This window comes from Eptesicus fuscus, chromosome 5 (assembly GCF_027574615.1).
Source record: "Eptesicus fuscus isolate TK198812 chromosome 5, DD_ASM_mEF_20220401, whole genome shotgun sequence".
Lineage (NCBI taxonomy): Eukaryota > Metazoa > Chordata > Mammalia > Chiroptera > Vespertilionidae > Eptesicus > Eptesicus fuscus.
The window spans coordinates 46,393,671-46,410,148 of NC_072477.1; the positions used below are offsets into that span (position 1 = coordinate 46,393,671).

Below are 16,478 nucleotides of genomic sequence, written 5' to 3' on the forward strand. Positions count from 1 at the left end.
TTTTTTTAATGAACTTTTCTTAAGAAGAATCAAGAATTTTTTTTTATGAAAGTAGTTTTTTAAAATATATTTTATTGATTTTTTACAGAGAGGAAGGGAGAGGGACAGAGAGTTAAAAACATCGATGAGAGAGAAACACTGATCAGCTGCCTCCTACACGCCCCTCACTGGGGATGTGCCGGCAACCAAGGTACATGCCCTTGACCAGAATCGAACCCGGGACCCCTGAGTCCGCAGGCTGACGCTCTATCCACTGAGCCAAACTGGTCAGGGCTTGGCTTGAGTTTTGAAAGACAGGCAGGCATTATCAGAGGGGAAGGGCCTCCTTAGGAAGAGAGGCCAGCAGGGTACATGGTCCCAGAATACCACAAAGCATTCAGGGAAGTAAGGCAAAGAGTGAATGTGCTGAATGGCTGGAGAAGTCAGGAGGAGAGAAGGAGGCAAACATGAGGGTGTGGGAGCCTAGCCAAGGAGACAGAACTTTACCCCGTGGGGGCCAGGTGAGCAAGGAGTGTGTTTCAGAAGGATCCCTCTGACCAGGAGGATGGATAGAATGGTGGCAAAACACTGGAGGCTGGAGTCCCAGCCAGGAGGTTATACATTTATCAGGTGAGATGTGACAAGTGCCAAACTAATTTGAGAAGGGGACAGGTGTAAGACCTATTTCAGAGGTTGATCTGAGGATTGATTGGGTGCCTAATTAGATGTGGGAGATGAGGGAGAGGGCAGAGTCCAGGATGGCACTGACTTGGGGGACTGGTCCAGAGGGTATGGCTTATCTACAGCCTCACAGCAACTGCAGAGGGTGGGCTCGGTTCCGGTACATAGATCTCACCCCTGCACTTACTCTGCATTGTGAGGGGACCTGCTGTGAGTCTCCTCCGCATGGTTCCCCCCTCCTAATGCCAGTTGTTATTATCTCGCAGTATATTGAATTCCTCCAATAGAAGATGTCTTACAGAGCTTCACTTACATGTCAAGGGGTAAAAGTTGGGGTCACCAAGGAGGGTGTGGCCTGGGCAGACCTTTGGACCTCAGTGTGGTAAGACATCAAATAGGAAACACTCTACCCGAATTACACCTGTGCCTCCTTCCTGGTCATACTATAGACAGTGAACTTGTTTTCATGTCTTTGCTGGATCCAGGAGACCAGTCTCAAAATGGGCTCCTTTGTCTGTTAGAGAACGGGTCCACACACTCTAAGGGTACGAGGCGTGCGTGGGTGTTAGTAGCACCCTCGCCCTAACACCCGCAGGAGGAGTTGTGGAGGAGGAGGAGGAGTTGTGAGGCCCGCAGGCCCCATGACTACAGCAGGTTCGTGCTGTATAGTTTGCTTCTATGGCGGCTCTCAGTGGTTGGGAGGAGTGCTGGCTGGGAGTTAGCAGGTCAGGGTTTGTGTCTCCCTCTACTGTGTACCAGGATACAACTGAACCTCGGTTTTTCAGCTTCAATGCAAACAATAATACCTGCCTGGCAGAGTTGTTGTGAGGGTTAGAGAGAAGTGGCATGAAGTGCTGAATACCAAGGAGGTGCTCTGTAATAGTAGCTGGTGTTGTTATTTCCCTGTCTAGAACAGAGGAAAAGAACACACAACTCTTGTCACGGTGTTTTGGGCCCCCATAGACTAGGAAAACAAAGCCTGTTGGTGCCATTTAAACTGCCCAGCAGAGAGCTGAGGTTGGTTGCTGGGTGGGGCTGCTGTGGAGGATGTCTGGCTCCTGGGCTCAGTCTGGACATTTTCCACAATCTGGAGACAGTCTGGGTTTCTCCTGGATGCGTGCAGGGCGTGGATGCTGCTAACACCCACCCCGCGCCTCATGTCCTTAGAGCTGTGTGGTCTCAGCCTTCTGACTCCCCCACCAGTGGGTCCCTTGGTCTGGGCCCAGCTAGGCACCTTCAGGAAGTGATAAGTGGCTGGAACTCAGAGAGCTGACCTCATGGTTGGGTAGACACTTCCTGGAGCCAGAATGTGCGTGTGTGTGCCCCCTGGCTGAAGCTTTCCGCCCGCCCAAGGGGATCATGCCGAAGATCCAGCTTAGAGGGGACTTCTTGGTTCCATATTGTCTCCCACCATATAAAATTCATTTTATATGAATGCATTACTATTCCTGGTCTTCACTCTCAACGAGGGGGTAGGGGTGTCTCGGCTTTCCCCTCCTGTTTTATCCTGTTACATTTTTATTCTGCCTCACCAGGTGAGCCAGGCTAGCCAAACTGCCCTGTTAACATGTGTCCATGTTGTGTCCACGTTCCTACCCATGACCTGTTCTCCACTCTCACTTTCCAGCTTGATGGAGGAAGGTCAGCCTTTGGACTATGAATGGCCTCTACTCCTATGTCAGCCGTTGTGCTGGGCACGGTGAGGCTCTGTCCCTGCTTACGACATGCTCCCAGCTTTGTCGCAGAAAGCAGACGAATGGACACAAAAATGTTGATAAGCAGTCTTGGTAAACAGATCATGGCATGCTGTTGCCCAGAAATCTCTGATGGATCCTTTTCACCCATGGGGTAGATAAATGGCCCCATTCTCAGCATGGCTTTCAGGCCTTTCTTATGCTGCCTTAGCCTTTAGTCTGGCCTCATCCACCTTCCCCCACTCCAAAACATTAGCCCCACCAACAGGACCACAGATACTGTTCTGGCCTCTCTCCTCCTCTGTTCCTGCTGTTCCCCCATCCAGGAAACGGCTGCTCTTCCTTTCCTGTGCCTGTGGACTTCCTGTTCATTCTTCAAGGCCCAGCAGAAACACCATTTTTTCTGGGAAGACTTTCCCGCCCCTGTCACCTCCCAAATCATCACTGAGAACTGACCTGCCTGTCTGCTTCTGTCGTCCTTTGTACAGACTGCTGCTGGGAGCATTATCCCTGTGAGCATTCCGCTGCTTGTGTCTAGCACAGTGACTCAATGTTGTGCAAATAAGTAAATGAATACCTTAGTAAGACCAAATGCATGCATGGATGGCAAAGGCCCTTTTATGTCGCCTGGAAAAAGCAAAAGAGGTTGCGGGCAGATTTCAATTCAGTGATCGGAACATTGATTGAGGGTCTATTTTATGCCACAGACTAGAGTGACAAACATCAATGTAATATAGTACCTGCTTTCCAAGGGCTCACCATCTACTAGGAGATGTCGTAGTGGGCTTCAGTGGGGAGGCCACCTGAAATAGAAGCTGACCCAAGAAATGTTCACGTCCAAGAGGTACATTCTGCCCCAGCAGAGTGAATACCATCCCGGTGTGTGCTGTACATTCGCACAGAAAGGCCTGCTGGAGTGGGTAGGTGGGTAGAGGTAGATGATGTTGCCCTGTATTTACATAGATGGGAGGGACACTGGGGCTGACTGCCCCTCAGTGTCGGCAGCTCCTGATGTGCCTTCAGACATGTCTTCCACGGGATGGATTACCAGGAAATGGGGCTCGGTGCTACACAGGAACCTCGCCCTGGTATGTGATCCCAACACAAATAAAAGCCTTGTAAAGGGCGTTTTTATGTGGTTTTGTGTTTATTTTGGAGTTGGGAGTTTCCTTTCTGAGTAAGGGTGTGACCCCACTCTCCCCCACAGCCTTAACCTGATTCAACTTGAGAATTCAGAAAGAGAAGATAGTTCTCGGGTCTGACTGGAATAAGAATAAGACACGAGGGTTGAATGAAATTGTATGCAAGCCAGGAACCCAAAACTCTGAAGGGACTTTTTGATCTGTATAAATAGTATTAAAAGGAGTGAATTCCTGAGCAAGATACTCCAAAACTCCAAATTCCTCTATGCCCTGATCATCCTTTGAGCTGTTAAGTTCATAATGTGATGGGATCTGCTCCTCACGCTCTTATAAGAATAACACCAATAATACTTTAAATATATACAGTACGTTCTAGAATATAGCATGCTTACATCTGTTCTCTTATTTGATTCTCACGGCCACCCATTGAGATACAAGGTATGGCCACTTTTTTACACACAAGGCAATTGAGATTCAGAGAAGTTAAGTAACTTGTTCAAGATCACACAGGTATTAAATGTCAGAGTTTAGACTTTAACTTAGTGAGAAACATTTAACAAAGCTGGGTGTCACCAGCTTTTATTTTATCAGATTCTAACAGTGCACATTTCTTCCTTGGGTCATACATGCCTTTTACACACAGTTAATCCAAAGGTCTGTACCTGTACTGTGCTATACCAGGTAAATGTATTCTTTTTAAAAAATATATATTTTATTGATTTTTTACAGAGAGGAAGGGAGAGGGATAGAGAGTTAAAAACATTGATGAGAGAGAAACATTGATCAGCTGCCTCCTGCATACTCCCCACTGGGTATGTGCCCACAACCAAGGTACATGCCCTTGACCGGAATCGAACCTGGGACCCTTGAGTCTGCAGGCCAACGCTCTATCCACTGAGCCAAATCGGTTAGGGCATAAATGTATTCTTTATGGTTAATTTCTCGGTTACATTGTTTTTTTTCTTTCTAATAAGCTATTCTTCATATTTAAATAAATTAATTTGTATTTTATTAAGTGCTATAAAATGTGCATGCATTTGAAAATAGAATTTACAACAATGAGACTATTTCCATGCTAACATCTGGGGGCATAGAGTGGAGGTGAGATGTGGCAGAGATTTAACTGTCAAGATAGGTTAGGGTGAGATTTTAAAGGTTCAGGGCAGACAAAGGAGTTTGCATAGATAGTCATGGAAGCTTTTTCCCTTAAAATTTTTTTATTATGAAAACATTTCAAAACATTTGAAGAAATTAGAGAAGAATACAGTGGACACCCTTCCCCTAAATTCAACATTTGGTCACACTTGCTTTATCGTTTTCTGTCTTTAAAAACATTTATATACATTATATATATATATGCACACAGATCTGATTTTTTTAAACTTTTGGTATCATTTGAAAGAAAACTATAGCCATCCTGATACTTCATTCTAAACACTTCTGTATGTATCTCCAAAGATTAAGGTCTGTCTCCTAACAACCCACAGTACCATTATCACACTTAAGAAAATGAATAATAAAAAAAAAAAAGAAAAAAAAAAAAAAAAAAAGAAAATGAATAATAATTTATAGAAGACATTTACTTGGTTCTATTTCTAGTTCCCAGAAGGGGAGAGGGTGGATGGGAGACTATAAGCCAATTGGAGATGATACTAGCGATGTGGGAAAGAAATAAACCAATGGTACCCCATAAACACTTTTTAAATGAAGTTGATGGTCTTTTATGCTATTATAAAAATAATAACTCATAGAAAATACAGAAATGTACAGAGAAGTTACCTACAAAGTTTCCACTCCAAAACAACACTATTAACATTTGGTGCATTTTCTCCAGCTTTTTATGAACAGGTGTGTGTGTGTGTGTGTGTGTTGTGTGTGTGTGTGTGTGTGTGTTTTCAGGTGCTTAGGACTATATGCTTTCACAATTTTCTCTCTGTTTCTGTCCCTTTACATTCTTACCTATGAGGCCCATGTGTACTCTGAAGTATTTTACTTCGCTACAGAAGCTTTTATACAAGTCTTTCCTGATTTTTACCCTCTCAGTGTGCTCTGAGGGGTGGGCCTGTTTCCAGTTCCTCATACCCAAAGCTTAGCCTGCCCCAGCCTCAGAGTGTACCCCATGAGCCCCTTCATCTCACCCCTGCATCAGACGTGAGCCTGGAGCCTAGAAATGCATGCTGGTTGCTTCTTCAACTCTTGCAAGGCCACCCTAAGGTAACCTGAGGACAAGTGAACTGAGGACACTGAACTGAATGGTTGAGGAAAAGAACAAAATGTAGCAAAAACTAAATGATGGAGAGCCGATATTAAAAGAATTGAAATGGGAGCATTAAATCAACCAGCTGATTCTTGAAAGATATAACAGGAGGCCACGTGGCGAAGGGGAACAGGGAGAAGACTGGGAGTTGAGCCTGCATTTGAGTCTCGCCTCTGCTGGGGAATGTTGGGGAGGTCACATCTCTGACCTTTCCTGATCTTGAGAGTGGAGATAAACCTGCCTTTCCTTCCTGTCCCACAGGAGTGGAGTGAGGGACCAGGGAGGTAACTGTTTATGAAAGGCCCTACAGACTCTAAAACTCCGAACAAGTGCTCGTGGTGAATTTTTTTTTCCTTAATCTTCACCTGAGGATATGTTTATTGATTTGAAAGACAGAGGAAGGGAGAGAGAGAGAAAAACATCAATATGGGAGAGGAACATTGATCGGTTGCCTCTGGTACATGCCTCAACGGAGATGGTACCCATAACTTAAGAACATGCTCTGACCAGGAATTAAACCCACAACCTCTCGGTGTACAGGACAACGCTCCAACCAACTGAGCCACACTGGCCAGGGCTAATAGCTTCTCCATAAGGCCACATTTCTCCCTATTTCTCTCTTGCCTCCAGAAGAATTCGGGAAGGGAGGTGGACATGGAAGCATCCAAAAGGAAATTGAATAAGGTGGCATTTCCTAGCTAGCAGGCTGTGCAGATTTCCAGGGTGGCAGGACACTGGGTAAAGCTGATATGGTTGGAATAGATTGATCAAGATCCCTATTTTACAGATGAGGAACCTAAGACAAAATTGCAGTGCCCTTTTTCTCTTTCCCTTGTTGACTTTGCCATCTATGTTAGGTGCTCAGAGGCCTCTTGCTATTCTTAGGTGCCACAGCCTCCACTCTGGATCCCTGGCGAGGCCTGACCCCCATTGAAATATCACATGTTCAAACAGTACTTTTAAAGTTCTATTCACAGCTCCACCATCAGCCCTCCCACTACAGCTGATCTCAGTGGGAGTGAAAGAATCTTGATTCTGGAAGCAGTGAAGGGTGGTAGACAGAGCAGGTACCTTGACACTAGGAAGACCTGGGCTCCACCCTAGCTCCACTACTTATTAGTTGTATGGCCTTGAGTAAGTTATTTAACTTCTCTGTTCTTCAGTTTCTCATCTGGAAAACATAGACTGTAACCTGATTTACTGAGATTCTGTGCTGTGGTATTCTGGTAACAGCCAGATCTCTGAAAAAACAATACACACACAGACACACTTACATTGTAAATTTTATGATATAAAGATTTATAACACAATTTACAAATAATAAATATATAATACTTTTTATTGTAAATTCCAGAGAGCCAATTGGTTCTCATAGCTTTCCTTGGATTTTGCCAGTCTTGCATCAGTAGCCAACCTGTGGGTGTAGTGGACAAAGGAGTGTAGTTCCAACAAGAACGTTGGTTGATAATTTTATTTACATTAACAAGTAAGGTAAAAATGAAACAGTGAAGGCATGTGCTGGAACCTTACTTGTTTGCCAATGACATGAGTAACTTCTTTGATGAACTGGATAATAGTTTCTGCATATTGAAAAAAAATACTTCCTCTCTCTAAAAAATCAATAAACTATTCTTTAAAAAAACACTTCCTTAATTTGCTATGCTATTCACAAAACAATGGCTACAGACACAGCACTCTTTTAAGTTTAATCTGCATGATTACCTAATCTTCTCCAGCACTTAAGTCTAGAATAAAGAAGACAATAAATCAAGTCCTGATTTGTAGTTCTGCCAATTTCCACAGTGTAAATGCACCCACCATGGCCAATTTCAAGATGCCAATGTGATGTCACTGACTAGAGCTGGGAAGAGGGGTGCAGGAGCCCACCATTATGTAGTATTTCCCCAATACAAAGATAAAAGGTAGAACCAACCTCAATACTAAAATATAATGAAAATTAGGGAGCAATAAGTTTTAAATATAATTTATTTAAATATAAGTTTATATAATTTAATTTTTAATATTAAAATAGTATTATTACACTAGAGGCCTATTGCATGAAATTCGTGCATGGGGGTGTGTGTTCCTCAGCCCAGCCTGTACCCTCTCCAATGTGGGACCCCTCGAGGGATGTCCTACTGCCCGTTTAGGCCCGATTCCACCGGTGGAATCGGGCCTAAACGGGAAGTCGGACATTCCTCTCACAATCCAGGACTGCTGGCTCCCAACTGCTCGCCTGCCTGCCTTCCTGATTACTCCTAACCGCTTCTGCCTGCCAGCCTTATCACCCCCTAACCACTCCCCTGCCAGCCTGATTGATGCCTAACTGCTCCCCTGCCAGCCTGGTCACCCATAACTGCCCTCCCCTGCTGGCCTGGTCACCCATAACTGCCCTCCCCTTCAGACTTGATCGCCCGCAGCTGCCCTCTCTTGCAGACCTGGTCCCTCCCAACTGCCCTCCCCTGCTGGCCATCTTGCGGTGGCCATCTTGTGTCCACATGGGGGCAGCCATCTTTGACCACATGGGGGCAGCCATATTGTGTGTTGGAGTGTCGGTCAATTTGCATATTACTCTTTTATTAGATAGAATAGTTCTTTAATAATTGGCTGACAAAATTCCTACCAATTGAACAATCAGCTGTCATGAACCAGTAGGCACCAGCTCTAGTGCGCAGGCACATTTCCTGAGATGCCGTAGGTGAAAGTGTTTTATAAACAGGATAGTGCTCTCTGCAGGCTGCCTGTCGTGGTGTCAGCAGTGGTGTAATAATAACAGCAGCCAACATGTATTGGTAAACACGCAGGCTCCTCTCTGCATGCTCTCCATTTGTTTACTCTTTTTATCCCCCCAATAACCCTGTGAGGGAGGTTCCATGGTGGTGCTCATTTTTTAGAAAGGAGAGGTTGCTAGAGGGCTTTGTTGTGCCTCCTCAGAGTACCGTATCAATATTCCCATTTTTCAGATGAGGGGCCAAGGCCACACAGCAAGCAGGGGGAGGAAGTGGGATTCAAACACATGTCTGTCCGATGACAGGACCCTCTTTAGTGCTGGTTTCCTAAACACTGGGCACTGCCTGATTTTGGAGAACTTGCTTAACAAAATCAATTCTGGAGTCTCGCTCCTGGTGAGTTGATTTAGTCGGTTGGTATTTTTAACACAGTCCCCAGGGGATTCTGATGGGCAGCTAGCTCAGATGGGGGCCCCCAAAGCACAACTTGGGGCTCAGAATGCCTGGATCCAGGCCCAGGTTCCTCACTGGTTAGATGGGGCACTGGCCATCTATAGCTTGGAGGCTGTGAGGACCTACTATGCTGATGTGCGGGGAATGCCCATGACAAATGCTAGTTGTTATATGGCACAGACCACAAAGCCAGCATTGCTGACTGCCCCAAGGCTGAAAGCCGGTGGTCCTGGCATGGCCTTGAAAGTGAATTTTTATATCCCTCCCTCTACCCCACAAGAGCATACAGACACTAGGTAGTGGTTTTCTCTCCTGCTTTACCAGGCAAAGCAATGAGAGATCAGAGCCACGCAGTGGCCTCCCCCAGAGGAGGAGGAGACATGAGCGAGTGGCCAGAGGCTGCGTTTTAACAAATCTAGGGCAGCTGAGGTGTGGCCCTTCCCTAAGCTGTGAGCTTTCTGGGAAAAACATGGAGCTGGAACAGCAAGCTCATGAGGCTCTAGTGCCGAGATGGAAATGACCACTTTGCCAGCCGGCAGGGGTGATCCCAGTGGGCACCTCTGCATCAGCTAGTGGAAAGGAAGCAACGTGGGAAAAGGGCAAACACATAGGATTTGGAGTCAGCCTGAACTTGAATCTCAGCTCCACTGCCTTTGAGCTGAGGCACTTTAGGCAAGCGCTTAATCTCTCTGAGTCTCATTTTCTTCATCTGTAAAATAGGTGTGATGACGGTACCTGCCTCAGAGAGTGAGAATCAAATAGATGAGTGTGAGTGCTTTGCAAACTAAGCACTGTAGGTTTTGCTCTATGTGAAACCCAGGCTGAGCATGAGAAGCAGGCCCTGCCCTCGGCAATGTGCAATCTAGTGGGGCAGGAAGACTGGCACACAGAGTTCTGGGCAGTGTTGGTGCTGCAGGTCGAGATTGCTGCATGGGTGTGGAGCCGGGAGAAGGAAGAAGGTCTGGACTGGGTATTCAGATCATGCTTTCTGGAGGAGATAGAATTTTTGCTGGGCTTGGAAGGATAGGTAGGAGTTCAATAGGTAGATGATAAAATAAAGACTCTCACTCTGGGGAGGAGATACATGATCAAGGAAATAATGACAGATGTTGATAACAGCCACAGGCCACTTTACATGCCTTGTTTGATCCTCTTGAGGTAGGCTTTATTATTATTTCTAATTCATAGGAGAGACCCCAGAGGCTGAGTATCTTGCTCAGGGTCAGACTGCTGGTAAATGGCACAAGTAGGATTTGAACCCAGGTTCTAAGGCTCTGAACCATCATCTATAGTGATTCCCTAAAAGCAGGATGTACCAGAGATGCATCTGTGATCCCATTGGTTCAATCCTTCATTTGTCCAGTGAACAATTTTTGAGCCCCTACCACATTCCCAGCCACTCCTTGGTGTTGGGGATGGAAATGAGAAGAAGGTCCCTAGCCCCCGTCATGTGGCTTCAGGATAGCGGAAAGAGGACACATAAAGAAGTAATCACAGTACAGTTGGTTCTCTGCCAGAGGCATGCCAGGGTACCATGCTGGCCCTTGGGTGGAAACAAGTAGCTGCGTGTGTTGGGGGTGAGGGCTCAAGAAGACACTCCAATGTGGACGAGTTGGAGCTGGTGGGAAGGGGGAAGAAGCTTGTCGAGAAGGCATTCCAGCAGAGTGGAGATCTCCTAACTCCTACTATACATACATTGTAATTTTGTTTTGTTTCTCTTCTTAAAAAAATATTTTTTATCGTTAATAATATTACAGATATCTCCCATTCTCCGCCCCCTCACCCCGCATTGTGATTTTGAGTGCAACTCTGTCCTAAAAACTTGTCACGATCATTGTGGTTTTTTTACGTTGGGTGATTCAATAATCTTGCACTCGACTATTACTTTTTGGGGGGTACTGCTAGCACCAAAGCTGAGCTGGATAGCAACTAATGGCTGCAGATACCTCACATGCAGTTTTCCCCATAATATGGAAAATATTTTATGTCTATATTTCTCTTGGGAGGATAAGCTGATAGAGTTGTTTTCACCCTTAGGAATACTAAAGTCATCCATCCTTGGTTCTCTTTGAGGCTTTAACCCAATTATTCTGTTCATTTACACAAGAATACAAGGGTGTCCATTGGCGTGGCCAAAGTCAGGATCATTCACAGCACGGCATGCTTGAAGTAAGGTAACAGGAGACTGACATGCCACATACACTAGCCCCTTCTGTTCAAAGAGTTCTCCATCAGGGCAGACTGCGGTTCTTCTGTCCTTCTAAAGCAAATGGCTTTGGAAACGTCTCACGGTCTTCAGTGTGCCCTGTATAGGACTCTGGATCAGACGCACTGAATAACTATTCCAATGCTAACACTAGTTTCGGGGAAAAAATGTACGTCCTGAACTAAAAACCTGGTCTCAATATTTTGGAACCCATCGTTGACAGTCTGAGGCATAGCCCGCATTGTGAATGTGAAGAATCCAGCCGGGAACCCATAATAGACTAGGTGGAAGAGCACGACCATCTCCTGCTCTTGGCCATGAGCCCCAGGAACTCCCTAGTGGTCGGTGAATGATCCTGACTTCGGTCGGTGGTTGTAGATGAAGAGCTCCCACCCGGACAGGCTCTGGCTGAAGGACTTTTTGTGTTTCTTTGTCATGGCGTGTGCGAGGAGAGCTGCGGCCACAGAGGCTGCGAGGAGCATGGAGGTGCGTTCTGGCTCCAGAGGTGCAGCCTGGCTGTGGTGGCAGAAGGTGGGACTGCAGAGGACACCTTCTCACTGCCGATCGCACCCAGGCCAACTGCCATGCGCCGGGCGGGCTGCTGCTGAGGCCTTGGGAACTTGACGTTTCCGCTGCTTCAGCCAATCCCTGCGCCACTGGACTCACAATGCTGCCACTGCCACCACCTCCTTTTCTTTTTCTTTGCCTTCATTCCTTTTTTATGGGTGAACTAGTGACCCAGTGCACGGATTTGTGCACATTGAAAGGAAATTAATTAGAAGGTGGCCGGCAGGGCGGGACTGGGCGAGACAGGCCGGACATGCCCTGGAGCCAACCTCCCCGTTCTGCCGCACCTGGTGTGGAGCTTTGGCTCGAAGGGCGTCTGCAGAGTGAGTGGGGTCCCTCTGGCAGGTGGGGTCCCTCGGCTTGGCCTGTGGGGATTGGACCAAAACTGGCTCTCCGACATCTGCCGAGGGGTCCCAGAGTGCGAGAGGGCTCTCTGCAAAGTTGCTGTCATACAAGATACAGGGTGTGGAATGCAAACGCAAGTGTGCAGTAAACCAGATTCGGGGCTGACAGTACCCCAGCAACAACATAATCCACAGCCAAAGGTGGAATTGCACGGCCCCACGAGGAATCGTGCTCCCTCCTGTCTGGTTTCGGCATGTGTCACCTGAGAACCACCACTGACAAGTCACCGCAGCTCAGCAGCTCCTGCATTGAGCGTCTGCCCCCTGGTGGTCAATGCGCATCATAGCTACCGGTCAATGGATACTTAGCATATTAACTTATTATATATATAGATAGTATTCCACCATATGGATACACCACATTTTGTTTACTTGTCAGTTGATGGATACTTGTGTCCACTTTGGGGCTATTATAAATATGCTGTTGTGACATTTGTGTACAAATTTTTTTATGGATGTATGTTCTCAGGGTGTTGCACTTCCAGTGGAGTCTAGGAAAGTCATGGTGGGGAGTGGGAAGAAAGAATGAAGCAGACGGACCTGCTCGCCCACTGGGTACTCGGAGCACATGGGTGGGAATGAGAAGTGTAGGCTCAAGATTCTGTTCTAGCCTCACTGGGAGCCAGAGTGTGTGAGGCCAGAGTAGGGCTGTCCCCCAACTACCGCACCCCTGCATTGTTGTGCCAGATCTGACAGCCATTTGCTAGAAATAACTTGAACCATTATATTTTTCCCTGGAAATCAGGTCCATTTTTTTCTGTGTCCTGCTGGGGCCCAAAATTAGTTAAACACATAGATAGAGACTAGTGAGCCACACCCATAGTCTAGAGGAGAAGAGTGTTGTCAACAGAAGCTGACCTGCTAGGGGAAAGAGGTGGTCAGAGAGACAAAGGCCAGTTAACCAAGTGTAAACCAAGGGAGTGGTTTTGTTTATGGGAAATGCTGTAGGTAGCTCCCTGGCCCCACTTGACAGATGAGAAAACAGAGACACTGCACTGAAAGAATCTGTCATTCAGAAACAGAAAGGGTATTAAAGCTAGAGTCTCCAGTTGTGCTGTGAGCAGCAGGAGCAGCAGATTTGGTAAAACCCAGGCCTTGCCCTCAGTGCTTGCCTATTTTTGGGTTCACAGGAGAAGACTGAGGACACAAAAACAAGAATAGTTTATGTTGTTTTAGTCTCTGAAAAAAGAACACCAAACTCCACCCCAGCCCCAAAGCAAAAACACAAAACAGGGCTTTAATTACTGTCTTTTTTTCTTCCTTTCCTTTTTTTTGTTTTTTGTTCTCCAGCCAGAAAACATTATGTTGTTAGACAAGAATATTCCCATTCCACACATCAAGCTAATTGACTTTGGCCTTGCTCACGAAATAGAAGATGGAGTTGAATTTAAGAACATTTTTGGCACACCAGAATTTGTTGGTGAGTTTTAGGGCTATTTCTCTCCCAGTTAAGAATCTGATTATCAAAAGGTAAAGAAATCCCAGTAACAGTCCGGGTGTCTGGGGCTATGGCTTTCAGTCTACGAGATGATGCTTTCGAGACCCCCTAGAAACCCAATGGGTGGGAAAGGAAATGTCTTGCTGGGCCTTTGGGTGAGGGTCCAAGGTTGGCTTGGGAAGGCCAGGTGGGGCTACAGGCCTTTGCAGAGTTAAACCTTCCCAGAGCTGGTCCCATCTCCTGGCTCTTAGATGAGTTTGTTGTGAAGATTTAAAATTACCTCACCCTCTTGCATTCCTGTAAATTCAACTTTCTCTGAAAAGAAAAGGGGAAATCATCTGCTGGATGCCAGATCCTCCCACTCGCCTCTCTTGTATGCCTGTCCTTTATTTATGCACAGGAGGCCCACCTGCAGCAGGGCCCAGGCGGCTCTCTCTTCCCCTGTTTCTCCCACTCTTGGCCCAGGCCTCGGAAACCCTCTCATGGGGCTTGGGCTGCCGGTTGGGTTCACAAAGAAACAGCCTTGTAAAGGGGAAAGGAATGAGAGTTGAGAACCACTGTCTCTCTGCTTTGGGAGTTAGAGTGGTCTTGAAAATGGAGGGAGGGCATGGTCTCCCCAAAACCCAGGGGCTGAAACTTCTGACCACAGTCTAAATAAAAAAGAAGACAGAATGTGTCAGATCACTCACTCTGATGGATTTTTAGGCCACACATACCGGCTCTGCAGCCATGATAGCATGGTGCTGCAGAGGCCCCACAGGCCCACCGGCGGGGGACCCTTGCCATGTGCCAAGTACTATGCCTGGTGCTCTTCAGACATTACCTCAGTTAATCCTCAAGCCACCTCGTGAGGCAGATTTAATTATTTCCTCTATCAAGAGCTTTGTTCAGGGCAAAGCAACCAGTAGGTGGTGGAGCTGAGATTCAAATACAGATACATTCAACATCAAAGCCTCTTTCCCTTATACTGGATTGCCTCTCTGAGGAGACCCTGCCCCAAGGAGCTTACAGTTTGTGGAAACAAGACATCAAGCCACCAAATAAGAGTTCTGGAAGGCTCTTTGCAGATCATCTGGTCTAGTTTTACAAATGTGGAACTGGAGGGCTGGAGGATTTTAGTTAAGGTCAACCAATGGTTATTCTTCATCTTTTGTATGGGAGGTATTAGGTGAGGACTAGGGATAGACACAGTGATGGTAAGGAGCCGCATTCAGAATAACACACCCAAGGTCACAGCATGAATTGGTGGCAGAACAATTAATCACATCCTATCTCATGGCCCCTCATTGCCCTGACTTTCTAATTGAACCATTTATTGTTATTAAACACTTGGCATGACTTAACAAAATAAACATATACATTTTTACTGCATATGTGAATGGTGGGCAGTAATTGCTATCTCAGAAAAAGTTCAATAATAGATGCCTTATGCTCCAGGTTCAAGCTGGCTCTGCCACCAATTCATGGTGTGACCTTGGGTAGGTCATTCTGAATGCAGTTCCTCAAAGACTGTTCAAACAAGATATCTAGCAAAGTCAATGGGATCAGTCAAGGCCTTGAACCAGTGAGGGACAAGGGCTGTTGTGGGTGGGGGAAGTGTCTGAGAGGAGTGGGGAAGGAGCCAGGGTAGGGGAGGGGCCCATCCCAGGTTTAGTCATCCATCGAAGGGGGATAGGGCCAGAATTAGTGTATTTATCAGGGACAATTCATTGTTCACTCTGGATGGAGCAGAGAGTTCACACAGACTGGTTATGTACGTGGGATAGTCATGAGTAGGGCCAAACTGTGGAGTGTTTTGCCCAATCATATGCTGATAAATGTCTAACAACTGGGTCTCAAAACAAAACCCTAATTTCTAGTATTTTCCAATTTCAAGCCATGAACATGTCACTGAAATCAGAGTTGTGAAGAGATGCACACAGTTGACTCTTGTGAGACAGTCTGAGCCAGCTCCAGCCCCAAAACTGGTTTTCTTTGTACCTTAGAGATATGTAGGGTGGCTTCTCTAAGCCCCTGCCCAAACTCTGATGCCCAAGACCCCTGAGAAATGGGTTATAACCATTTTCCTTATTCCCATGATTTCTTTGAAATTTCAACCTGAGACCCAGGGTTAAAAATTTACTGTCACTTCCTGGAGTGTGGTGGACCTGGTTATCCAAAAGCCCTCCCACTATGAAACTGGGCTCTTGAAAAAAAATATTTTTTTAAAAACAATTTTGGACTCATAGGAAATGAGCAAGGGTAGTAACTCCTTTAGCATAATCTGTCCCACCCCAAAAGCCAATGAAATGAATTTAGAACTGGATCAGTGAGCAGCAAGTTCAATAGAAGGACTCCTCCTAAAAGCAAGTACACATATCAGTATTTCAATCAGAGGCTAGCAAGATTTAGATGTTCAAAGACATAAGGTATTGAAATGATCAGATGTTGACTATAAAATAAATGGAATGTATATAGAAATAAAAGGTAGAATCACAAGAATGAGCAAGCAACCAAAGAGTGTCAAAAATGACCAGGCAAATTCTAAAAGGAACCAGATAGAACTTTAAGAAATACAATCTATCCTTGTAGAAATTTAAAACTCAATAAATGGACTAAACAGCAGATTATACACTGCAGAGGAAAGACTTGAAGAATTGGAATACTGAGCTGGAAAAAATTAGCTAGAGTACCACAAAGTGACAGACATAGAAATATGAGAGGATAGGAGAATGAGGATTAAAAAAAGAAAGCCTAACATAGGTCTATTTGAAATCTCAGAGGAAAGAACAGAGACAATAGAGAGGCAACATTTGAAAAGAATAGCTGAGAATTTTCAGAACTGATGTAAAAACAGAAAACGAAAGGACAGTGTACATCAAACAGAAAACAAAAGAAAATAAATCCATACCTAGCCACATTATAGTTAAACTCTAAAGTACCAAAGAC

General features: G+C 45.7%; 1 protein-coding gene across 9 annotated transcripts in view; it reads left to right on the forward strand.

Moving 5' to 3' along the window:
• DAPK2 (death associated protein kinase 2) overlaps window positions 1-16,478 on the forward strand; it is a 116,650-nt gene that overhangs the window by 75,552 nt on the left and 24,620 nt on the right. For all 9 annotated transcript variants that reach the window (XM_054716158.1, XM_008139142.3, XM_054716159.1 and 6 more), the window contains one exon: window positions 13,403-13,532. In XM_054716158.1, coding sequence (XP_054572133.1) covers window positions 13,403-13,532 — 130 coding nt within the window. The remainder of the gene's footprint in view (window positions 1-13,402; window positions 13,533-16,478) is intronic.